The following is a 13,265-nucleotide window of genomic DNA, read 5'->3' as shown; positions in this document are numbered from 1 at the left end:
ACGGTTTTTTTTCTAAAGCATCTCTATGGGAATGCTATTATATTGTCGTGCCCTTGGCGATTGACACGTCAAACGAAACGAGTACGGGTTGATTTTAACGATAGCTGTTCCAACATGTAAGTTTTGTGTTGCGTGTCTCCCGAGGTGAACCAAGTCGATTAGAATTTTTCTAAAGAACCTCCGTAACGATACGGCAAGTCTCAATTATTCAGCCACTGTATATGACGGTGCTTTAGCAGAATAGTACACAACATTGCTGGGCGAATGGACGTTTTTAACAAGCTGCACGTTGTCACCGCTACGGGAAAGCCGTTATGTACACGCCACAATGTTTCCGGTGCAAAAATGCTTTTAAGATTAAATCTGCTATTCCCTCGAATGACACTTGTCCTCTTCGAGTGCACTATCGCCGCACCGCAATACGCACACTTGATAGTGTCAAAAGCAACGACGGGTATGGCACTTTGGTCTACTATACACACACACACCTATCCTCACATTGGAAATGTTATCGAAACGACTTGATTCGCATACAGGAATTCTAATGAACGCGATTGTCTTCGAGTTTGAATATTGTCATTGCGTGGCGAGCACGACTTTTAAGCTTAACCTCCTCCTCTCGAGTGTTGGAAGAATCGAGTCGGCCTTTGCGACGACGGTGTTAATAATGATTTCCTTTCATCGAGTGCAAGAGAATGATTATAGAGTGCGTATATAATCAAAGTGTCGCGTCGAAAAGAAATCTCGCATCAAAAAAAAAAAAGGAACTCGCAAGTCGGTTAATATAAATTCACCAGCAATGAGAGCGAGGCGTCAAACAAATGGGAAATCCAAAGATAGCCGAGGGGAGAGTTGGTTTTAATTTAAACTCGGCGGCGGTCTTTGTACACATAAAACTGACTAGTACTTAACCGTTCCGTGAAAACTTCATTTGTTCTATCGACTATAATATTATTTTGGGAATTCCAAAACGAACACAATATGGGGAAAACTCAATTTTATCGCAGTGTCCACGTCAAACCACTGTCGCCTGTCGGTAATTGCAATTAAATCGCTTCAACCACCACCGCGGTATTGTGTGGCCCTTTGACCGCGTGTCCATACACCCTCAACCCCCCCACGGGATAGTAGTAACCCTAAATCGGCCTGATTGTTAGCTTGAACAGTTATAATGCACAGGTAGGCGGTATTATGAAGAGAAATCCGTCGAGACAAGAACAATGCCCTAATGTATGGCTTTTAATATATCGAGGACAATCTATCGGACAACAAACAACCCTCGTGACGTCCTTGCACACACATAGTAATAAAGTCTCCAAATCCTTTAGAATAATATTCATAAGCGTGTGCAAGGGATGTGTTTGGTGTGCTGTAGCTAGACTATGTCTTATTTTATTGGTTGTCCATTGATATTAAACATATTATGTTAATTATCAATGTTAGATACGGCTTTTTGGTTTAAAAGTGTATATTTTATCGAGGGAATAAAACATCAGCTGTTATCAAATTATTATGAAATAACAATTATTATTCTTTATCATAGACTTACAGGACCGATCAAGTATATATATATATATATATGAACTGAAATAATAATACATAGGTAGATATTGTTTAATAATTATTTTCGCAATTTTATAATTAAATATACATATACTAATTTCTATGTATTTAGTGAATCGATAAAGCCGTTTCTTTGTTTATGAGTGTAATTTTTCTTTTATCTATTGCTACGTCGGAAAATAAAAAACATCTCTCGGTTCCTTTTAAAGAAAGCAAAAAAAAAGTTCTTTATGTAATTTCTAGTGTAATTAATTAAAAAGTGTTGTTTAAAAAGAAATTTGATACAATTATACATATTAATACAATTACATAATATTTTATAATATGTATTACATTTCAATAGTCATAAACTTTATGATTTTACTTCTTAGTTTACGACTTCTGTGTAAAGAAATCCTTATTTGTCAGCCGTGTCTGTTTATTTAGAACCATTTTTAATAACCATGATATTTCTAATATTTTGTTTTTTGTGAAATATCAAAAATGACCGACAGGTCTGATTTTTTATTTAAAAAAATATTCTGCATGGAAATTGTGGATACAAACAAAATAGGTCGTAGCTCAAAAGTATCATTCGAGATACTTGATACCTACGTATCAGACCGACCATTGCGTTTTGTAGAAATAATAACAATATCACAATAAATACAAACTGACCTTGACCGACGGTGACTAAGTGAAACGGTTATTATTTACTTCTAATTGCCGTGCGAATGACGGATTTAAGTCACACACACTGCCAGAGGACATGTGACACGCAAAAACCACCGGAAATCCGTTCGATTCTTCAGAGACGGCACTCGTCGCACTTGACTTTGACCGATTAATAACTCAGCCGGCAAGGCGGTCGTTTTATCGTCTTCGACCCGTGCACGTGTACCTGCCCATATAAGGCAAACGTGTCGAATCGCTTAGAGCGACCGCGGTTGCCCGTCACCCTGTAGATTTAAAACGGCCGTTGCCAGTTCGACAGCAAATAGCTATTATTATTATATTGTTATGTTAAACAAATTATTGTCGTTTCGCAGTTGTACAGATTTTTGACGTGTGCAGTCTGCGACTGCATTAGATTCGCGATGGCGGCGACAAGCGTGTCCGATTGGCAAAGAGTTTTTATGTCAACCCGAGGGCTAACCTTGCGTCGTGCCACGGTAAAAAATGCGTTTCCGAGAAAACGATAAAAAGTAAAACAAGTCGTTGTAAAAATTGAAGAAAAAAAAGTATTACGTGGTTCAAAATTTGATTTCTCAATTTGTTTGCACAAAAAACAAATACAATTACTCGCCCTCTCGCCTAATACCCTATAAACCACGGTAGGGAAAAATTGCAACAGATTCACGCCTGAAGTACCGTCGTAGCAGATTGTAAAATGTGCAAAGTAGTTATAAAACAAAGAAAAACTAGTAGTATGAGCAACGGAAAATGAAAGAAAAATAATAGAGCGTATTGAATAGAGCGAAGCAGCATCGGCATTGTTGAACGCCTTAGGGGCATTTTTTTTTAAATTCACAGTATATACATAACAAAAAACCGACCAGATGAGTTTTCATTAATATAATGCGCAACCGGAGTTATTGCCCTTTAAATTTTGAGGTTCGCGAAGAGGGTAGAATAAACTATACAAGACAACAAAGCGCTGTCGCGACATTATGGGCACAAACATAAAAAATAAAAACTCGGTGTGTATAAACGAGCGTTTAAAAAAGTATACATCTGAAGTGAAGTAAAAACAAACAAAAAGAAGAAGAAAACTCCTCACCTAAGTGCGGAACAAAAAGAAAGACGGTAAAATTATTTGAGTTATTATAACGAAATACGGGTAAGTACTCGAGGGAAATAGTACCTACCCATAATAAATCCGTAGTCGTTGTCGCACTTTTGTTTTGATTTCCAAAACGCCTATACGTCTTCATAAGCGTTGTTTTTCTTAATATTAACGACTATGGGCCACTGAACTCAATATATATTAAATTATATTGCCTATATTAGTCGGCTACCAGTTTGTGAACAGTTATTGTTTTGTCCAGGATATTTATTGTTTTTTATATGATTTATCAAATTTCTACACGGATATATACCATAATAAACTAGATTGATAGCAATAAAATTGAAGTCGACTTCGGCCATTTTTGTGAGATTTGTGTGTGTATAAAATAAGATATATTTATATTTTATTTATACAGTGGTTACAGTTATAGACACGAGATAAGGTTCTAATTCCCACAAACATGGCAGGAAATGGTACATTCAATTATCTCTATTGGCGGCATTTACACACTTAGCAATCTAGTTATTATATATATATATCTGTGCATTTCTATGATTTATCAAATATACAATGACAGACAATCTATAAGAAAATAGTCTGTGATATGACGGTGTTATCATGGCCTAACGTCACATTTTAATATGCATCATGGAAAAGTAACGTAGCATTTTTACTTTCTATAAAATTGATACACAAAAGGGCCACTTCCCCCCAGGCGGTCGGTACATTTTTAATCTGAATACTCGTTCCTTATACCACCCGGAGAATAACCCAAGATCTCAACCTAGACCCTGGATAATGCGACTTTTACCTTCGATCATTTGATCCAGCATGCCGTAAATGTGCGATGTTGCCTCGTCCGTCATCACCCATCCGCCGGTCGTGATCTCCAACCGTCCTTCGGCCAACAATCTTCGGATCACTTTCCTCTTGCTGGGGTGTGCACTGTAACACATGACAAACGCATAAAAAAATTAGAACAATATTGAATTGTGTTATCTCACGATAATATTGTTTAAAAGGCACACACGGAATCTATATAGACTGCGGTATATAATTAGGCTAAAGCTAAATAGATCGTCACTTATTGATAAGCCGAAAGTTAGGTAAGCACGCCTATAGTGATATGATAATACAATTAATATTAAATTAATAATATTAGATTAAATTTCCGTTACTGATTTCGTAACGCAAAAATGTCCACGCAAATTTTTAGATTTATAACCTGGCTAAAATATGTATAAATGTTAAAAAATAATTGGTATATGGGAGGAAATCAACAGCTATGATTACACAGTTGAACAGTGTAGTCAGTTCGGCAAGGGACGTTAATGGTATTGAAAAAAACAAAATGTAATGTTTAATAACTAAAGAAAGTTTACAAAAAGAAAAAAGTCTAAAAAAACGTTATTTCTACGAACCGTTTGTCCAGTTGCGTAGAACTGATCATAATTTATTATTTTTTTATTGTTATTTGAGTATGATTTTTATGGTTTCATCTGACTGATGAACCTTGATGTTGTCCCACAGACAAAAAGTGTAGCGTAGGCGTAGACAAATGACGAGTCCTATGAAAACCATTGCCGATTGATAACAATCAACCGTGGCTTTGGTTGTGACATTAATCATATAATATAGTTATCCATCTTACCCACGGTTAACGTCTCTGGGGATATTTATATGCATTTTTAACCGAGTCGGTTCCATTAATTTGCCGCGGACGGTTAATATTGACTGACAACAAAATAATTTTCTCACCAGACGCTCGCTATAATATTTTTCTACATAGTCGATACATTTTATGAAACAACTTTTCTTTTTTTTTTTGTTCCACAGCTGTTGGCTTGTCAATTTCAACTATCGACGGTCAACGTCTAATCCGTATTGATGTATTTGATATTTTTATGAACGCGATTCATGCGGTTGTGACAGTTTTGCGCGGTATTTAATGGGCTCTCTCTTCCCAGACGGGCAAGTTTTACAAAATTAAATGCAACTTTTGTTTTATTAAAATATAAAATTTTAAAAATACTTGTTGTTGTTAATCAGTTCGAATAATAGTCAGCGTAAACTATGATTATTGTTACAAAAAAATTCCAAATTTTCATGTAAAAAATGTTATTCTCGGTGCAATTTCAGCCCCCCCCCCTAGACATGTTCAAACACTTAAAACTTAAATTTCCAAAAGCCAACGTTTTTATATCCCATTTTTTTTTAATGAGGGATTTATTAAATATGGCCAATTCAATATTTTACTAACACAAACTTGCAGTGTTTTCAGCACTAAGTGATTCATTAAAGATAAAACGCTCATTTTCTCTTTAAAATAATTGCAATTTTTCAGTTTTTCTTTTTGGAGACACTTTGGCTTATGTTATCTTACATTATTAGATAATATTCAAATTTTTTTTTTTCCAAAGCTCTATCAAGTATGAACTTTTAAAATTTAAATGTTAACGTATATATTTAATTCACTTTTTATATTGTCAATAACGAATTATTCTTGTTATAAAAAGTGAATTAAATTTAAATTTAAAATGTTCATATTGCTTTGAAAAAATACTAAAAAGGTAAATGTTTAGTAATTTTATAATATTATTGTAAGATAACATAAACAAGTGTTTTTAAAAATTGAAAACTACAAAATGTTGTAATTATATTCTGATAAAAGGACTGTCTTGTCCCTAATGAATCGCCTGTATACTCCATGTCACCCCCTGAATTTGTGCCAATAATTATGTCACTGTTATTGATGTTATTCTTAGTATGTCCTATCACGTTAAACTGTGTAATGATGTATTGTGGGGACGGGCAGACCGTTGGCGATTAAACCTGTATAATCGACCTTAACATATCCCCTTGTTGGTCTATGCAGATTACCGGAATCACCCTTTGCCCGGTAATACACCACGTAGAAATATTAATCGTTTTGGCAGCGTGTCTGTTGTAATCTATCCTATAGCATAAGCCCTAGCCCGTTTTGGACACATGTTTTAAACCTACAAAATACAATACAACAGTCGGACTTTGGGCTTTGGGATCTGATATATCGCCAATGACTTTTCTTTGTAACTTGTCTCGCCCAGGCAAATCGGACAGCGCAAGCAGCATTTGTCGTTTTGGTCCCATTAAAAAAATCCTATAAGAAATTATTGTTGTTCCATCGGCGGGTAATAATTCTTCCTGTTATTATTATCATTAAAAAATCTTATGGTGCAAAGATTAACGGGTAGGTAATTCGTCGTATCAGATTTACAGATGACATTGCTATGATAAGACTCAGAAGCAATCGTTGTCTTTAACGTTTAATGCGGTACTACGAACGATGCCTCATGACGATAAACACAAAGAAGACAAAAGTCATGGTAGTGACTGAAGAGAATAGTGTGTGCCTCGTGAACATAAAATTAGCAGTATAAATATCTGGGAAGCACACTAACTAGTGACACCAGATGAAGAAATAAGACGACGAAAAGCTAAAAAAATATAACTACTCACCAATAACAATCTTAGCTTAAAGAACATATTTAGAAACTTTGTAAAAAGTTATGTGTGGAGTATTTTGTGAAGATTGTACGTCGTATTAGTTGGAAGGGCGTTTCAGAAGTTCTCTAACTAATAAGCGAGGAGAGAGTTCTGCAAGCTAGCATAACAACAATAAGTGGAGTACTGATAGAACACTTATTAAGACATAACCAACATAATGTAAGGAAGAATCAATACATCAAATGCAAGATCTTTATTGTTTCGAAGCGACAGACAAAAAAGAGCTTAAAGGAAATAGGAATGACCGAAAACTCTAGACCTTCGGTAGGCGTTTGTACGTTTTTTTTTTAACGTGTTAACTGTATTATAAAAAAATTGTAATTAATTGATTTCCTCTATTGTACGGTAAACGTAACGCGTTATGTGGAAAGGGTCGACACCAGGAATTGCACAACGTTTAATGTATTTTATACACAATATGTACATTTATATTTTAAAATTATTAATCGTATGTATATATTATAATCTGTCAGTTTAAACGCACAAATATCAGTAATTATGGACCAGACGGAAGGAAGCCGATAGAAATCTGTTTAAAACAGAAAATGTTTTTTAAATGCAAATACACATTCGTCAGCCCGATCCTATCAGCCGGAGCGACCCCGCGTTAAACCCTAAAGCGACAGCATGAATATTAATAATAATATGTATAAATGTGATTTTCAATCCGCAACTATAGCCTGTATAGTTAATTTTATTATATTCCGGGTAAATTGTGTATTGACAGAACTTTACACAAGTTAAAAGCGTAGTTGAAGTTATGTCGAAAACAAAAACGCTAATAATTTCAAAGCCCTTCGGTCTAGTCCGTTGATAACAACTATTCGATGGACATAAACGAACAGTTTGTGTGACGGTATAACATACCGATTGAAAGGCAAGTGCGTTTTACACCCACTAAGGAGGTCTTTACTTTTTCTTTAACGACATCCAAAACCGGATACGACTTGAAAAGATACGAGAAATGAAATACAAAACTCATTTCCGGTGAAATAACTAGATTTTTAAAACAAACGGTGCGAAAATGAAAAGCGTCGGAGGATTGCCTCTTAAAGCAACAAATATCGATTCATTTGTACTCAGAATTTCATGGCCACCTGATTTTTTGATGATTTACTAAAATAATGAAACACGACCAATGTAAAACCTTTTTGGCTTCAGTCGAACAACAACAATTAAAAGTTTTTGTATATTTTTTCAGTAAGAAACCAAAATTTAGAGAGGGGAGGGATGAAACTTTTGAATTTATATGGTAACGTCATTAGATTTTTGAAATTAAGAATAACTTGCTAAGAATTTTGACGATAACCAATATTGAGTTACTTATTTGGTAAATTACAAATCTCAAAGAATTAAATTAAGTAATTATAATTAAGGCTGAAGTCTTGAGTGAAGAAACCATTGATGGGACTTCATGAAAAATATTACTACACTCTATCCTTGCTCCCTCCCTGAATTTTGAACTTTAACAACTTTTAAACCAAAACTGGTTATCGACCAGTCAAAATTATTCTAAATTTCAATAATTAATTAAATGTATACGTTACCATTTGAGTGTCAAAAGTTAATTCTCCCTTTAATCTTGTTACCGTGTAGAAAAAAATGCAATGACGTTAAAATATCAAAAAGGTTTTTTGTAAGTAATTTTACATCATCAAAAACTCAGATGGGCAATGAAATTGTGAATACCCTGTTTGTTATACCTATAAGTTCAACTAGCCTAACAATCACATTGATCTATGTACTCTGTGCCGCGATAGCGGCTATATAGTACTCGACTACACGACCACAGCTATACTAGGAACATAATATTTAAACAAAGCGAAAACGGGCATACACGTACTGCACATGTATATTATATTATGTTTTGACCGGAACACAAACGTCATCTGAAATTAAATGGGTTTTTGGAATGAATTTATGTGTTGCGGTCAGGTTAGGTTAGGTTGGAGTGTATCGCAGTAACGCAAATGCAATTACATGGGAACTGAGAAACGAGGGATGCAGAGTCATACGAGGGAGGCCTATAGTTTGACCGGGGTATAGAGGCCATGATTTAAATAAATATCATTTGCACGACGACCTTTATAAATAGTTAATTATTTCAGAGACGACGAAACTAGCAGCGAGTGCGACGCTTTTGGGTCAGCAAATAGGCTAATCCGAGACAATTAAAAAAATAACCAAAAAAAAAAATCGCCAGAATAAATGAATTCGTTTCTATGATAACCACCGTCTACCACCTGTAGAATCTCTGTTATTTTAACTCGCGTAGCAAGTGTTGTATGCGTGTGTAAAAATAATGGCCCATTTTGTTTTTAAAGTAACAGTTGAAAGCCGGTAACGCCAGAGCGGTAGATTTTTATCTATACACAAAACGAAAACACAACATCTTAAAGTAGTACAAGATCTACTACAGGCGACGCGGTACTAAAAACTCTTTAAGAGACTACAGGGTGATCCATTTAACGCGAGCGACTCGTTTTCGGTGAAAATATTTACACTTTTGTAGTTTTTCTTTTTGGAGAAAAATCAGATCATGTTGGGTCATCGTCGAAGGTTTTAGGTTTCATCGACACGATTGTTTTTTTTTTTTTTAGTATACAGATTTCAGGGTGTTTTTTGATGATACGCTAAAGTTTGAAAAATGTGAAACACATTTTCCATAATTATCAAACAATTATTATTTAAAGTTTTTGTATTTTTTTTTCAGCAAAAAGATAGATTTAAAGGGGGTAAATTTTGAAATTTAAATGGTAATGTATACATTGAATTCGTTTTTTAAATTAACGATAATTTGCTGAAAATGTTGACTGGTCGATAACCAGATTTGAATCATTACTTTTAAAGTTGTTGAGTTTAAAATATAAGATAGGAAGTGGAGTGCCTTCTAGTAATGTACATAGATAAAAATCATACTTCACTTTACTCTTCTTCGCACCCTAAGTTTCAAAAGTTGGCCCCTCCCTAAATATGGAATCTGACTGAATAAAAAAAACACAAAAACTTTATATTATTATTGTTTAATCAAAATTAAAAAGGTTTTTTAAAAATTTTAGGACAAATAGTGTTAAATAAATTAATTCTGAACACCCTGTACAACTAAACCAAATGAATTCTTAATAATCGCCACGACTACACGTGCACTTATAGTTCCATCGTCTTTTGACTAAATTAAACGATAACGTATATTATGTGCTTATTTGCATGGGAAATATGATTGATTTCGTTTTTGAAATACTCATGTGATTTTTTTTTTGGAATTACATTATTTATGATTTGTGGACTTGACTGTTATGTATAATAAAAAACCTCTAGATACACGGTGACGGCTTACGATATTGTCAATTTGTAATATATTTCAATATAATTGGCGTGAACGCCGTGCATACAAGTGTGTTCATTATACAAAGATGGAGTGACGGCTGCAAGGGAGAGAAAAGAAAGAAAAGAAAAGAAAAAAAGCAGAAATCTCGTTTAAACCGCAAGACGGGAATTTTTATGACTTTTTTTTTTAGATATATTAGTTTTTTTTATGAATACCGAAAGGGAAAAATAACGGCGGTATAGAATATTTATGTACGTCTATTTTATGTATACATATATATTTATATATTACTGAATTATTCAGGCCTGGCCTAATGAAGACATTAAAAAAACGCCCCGTTATTCTCTTTAACCTTATACTACAGAGGGGAAAATACGGCATTTTCTTCCTCCCCTCTACGAAACCATAACGTTTAATTTTTCCTGCCCGTCTCGCAGTGCAACAGTGTAACCGGTGTGTTATTTTTTTTCTCCTAATTTTTATCTCGTTAAATACCAAAGTAAACCCAACGTTTAAAACCAACAAAAAGAATCAGCATAATAACGTAGTTAAGGTGTTAGTGCAATAGGGGTGGGCGGGGGGGAGGTGGCATTGGGAAACGGTCGCTGCTGATTTGAAAGTAGAATGATAAAATCACTTTAAAGAAAAAAGAAAACAGCTTAGCAGACACGAATTTGTTTAATAAATTTGAATAATATAAACGATGTTAAGAAATATGTAAAACATGAAACCATCTATCATACGCCTACATCGATGTCCGACACAAGGTATTTCCATTTTTACAAAAAACTAAATAATTTAACGTTTAAATCGTATTTTATATTTTATTAACTCTTAAAAGGTTTTTGTTGAACAAATCGAAACGACTGAAACCGATGATTTTACTCTTGTAATAAGTTTAAAAAGTGTGTACTTAATGGGTAATCAGAGGGTTGACAAAAGTATACATTTAAATCAATTTTTTTTTAAACTGTTGTATAATGTTTTTTTGTTTGACATAATAATATAATACCAAGTTTTTACAGTACGAATCAAGAAAATTTCATATACATTTCAAATCAAATATGAAGTCTGGACTAAGTCATCTGCTTGATTGTTGAACCTACGTTCTCTTACGTAAAATGTATACAGCATATTTTAAGCATGAAAAACTAGTGCTTAATCGAAGATCGGTGTTTTCTTCAAATTAGGCAAAATAGCGGCCTCTGAAAGTGTATGTATGCATTTTAAGGAAAAAGGCGCTTGTTTATTGTTCATAAAAAAAAGTATTGATGCAAAAACAAAAAACCCTTTGATTTGCATTATTTTTTCATGCCTAGAAAGTGCATTTCATTGGAATCCATCGAGTGATTTTTAAAATACAGTAGTAACTATCTTTGAAAACCTAGTTATGTGTGAAAAACGCGTTAAAATTTTCACACTTTAAGTTTCACTAAATTAATTCAAAATTTGTTTGAAACGATATAACAAAATGAAATTTTTAAAATTTTAAGTTTATAAATTTAAAAAAAAAAATTACTTCAAGAAAATGCCAATTAAAAATGAATTTTTTAAAAATCTGAGTACCTCTAACCCCTTAAAATAATTCAACAGCCAGCAAACTGAATATAATTTTATAAGACATTTTATTTAATGACAATTTATTATAATAACATACGTATAAGTTTTCAGGTTCGTTTATCAAAGTAAAAAAAAAACCCCGCTCCATTTTTGTGTAAGTTATTCTCTATGGGAGTCAATACTTCTCATTCGAATGCAATATGATTACGATAGAAATGCAATATTTTCCTTAACAAAAAAAAGTCTGTAAAGATAAAATATAATAAATAATCCCGTTAAAATGTACATAGAATGTTATTTTCCTCTACTTTTTGGCATCAGTCCAACGACCAAAAGGAATACTTAACGCAACATAAATCCTGTTGGCCAAAATTGACGGGTATCGCCCGAAACTAATGCGAAATTTTATAATGATATATTTTTATATATTTTTTTGTCCTAAAAAACGTTATAAACTGTTGGCAGTGACTTTGAAAACCCTTTGTGCGGGTTTCGTTCGACTAGAATTTAAGATCAAACGATCTTTGCAAATTTCAATCTGCATAAACGTGGCAAAGAGTTTTGTAAATAATTTTTAATATTTGTTTCTAAATTTATTAATGCGATAAAATGCACCAGTGTGTTTGGACGATGTAAAACGGTCTTGGCAGAATTTAAACCAAACGCCAAACCGTTATAATATATTGACTAGTGCTGTGATAACCTAGCGTATGAAATTTTCAAAGAGGAAACCAAATACATAATGTGCCCGGAACCCCTATTGGAACGGTCTAAAGTAGTTGACCCAACCGAATTTCATCGGTATAGACCTTAATCGAGAAAAATAAATTAAGACTTGAGTCACGTTTGCGAGATTAACCTAAGGGATTTCTACCCCTATGCAGTTTAAGGTGGGATTTTTATTTTTATTTAACGTCCCCATTAAAAGCACGACCCGCTGGACACACACAGTCACCATAATATACGCTTTGGGACCTTTCGACTATATTATAATTTTCAGCCAGCTAAACGAATTTCCCGTTTATAACGTTTTAGGTAATAACTAATAACTGTTAGTGTTTTAAACTAAACGACAGTAGTATTGAGTTGTGATATTTTTTTGTAAGTGCCCAAGCGTTTACATTAATTTTTAGTAATGATTATAGTGTTGCTACTCTATAAATTGGTAAAGTTAAATAACACGTCATATTTTTATTTCAAGCCCAACCAAAAAGTGTTGGAAACTATTCTACAGCAGCTTTATCCGAATTTGTACACATATTTCGAATAACTTTTAAGCACGTGTGATTTGTTTTAACCATTTTGTATAGATATAATACAGGGTGGTTAATGAAAGATAAGATATTGATTTTTTTCTTAAAACAATTGTTACTTTGTAGTTTTTATTTGTTGAGACACTTTGCTTGTGTTATCATACAATCTTAGATTTAAAAAAAGACAAAAATTTGAATATTGTCAAATTTGTTTAAAATAACTGAAATTAAAAAAACTATAAAATTG

General features: G+C 33.5%; 1 protein-coding gene across 1 annotated transcript in view; it reads right to left on the bottom strand.

Annotated features, from left to right (window-relative positions):
• LOC126839362 (alpha-mannosidase 2) overlaps nt 1-13,265 on the bottom strand; it is a 112,254-nt gene that overhangs the window by 4,318 nt on the left and 94,671 nt on the right. The window contains exon 4 of the mRNA XM_050574654.1: nt 4,143-4,276. Coding sequence (XP_050430611.1) covers nt 4,143-4,276 — 134 coding nt within the window. The remainder of the gene's footprint in view (nt 1-4,142; nt 4,277-13,265) is intronic.

The sequence above is a fragment of the Adelges cooleyi genome, unplaced genomic scaffold, assembly GCF_023614345.1.
Source record: "Adelges cooleyi isolate 19-005CV unplaced genomic scaffold, UGA_ACOO_1.1 ACOO_flye_CR_arks_rails_tigmint_CR_PRNA_108, whole genome shotgun sequence".
NCBI lineage: Eukaryota > Metazoa > Arthropoda > Insecta > Hemiptera > Adelgidae > Adelges > Adelges cooleyi.
Note: the sequence above shows the minus strand (reverse complement) of the source record. Positions and strands in the feature narration are given on the sequence as shown.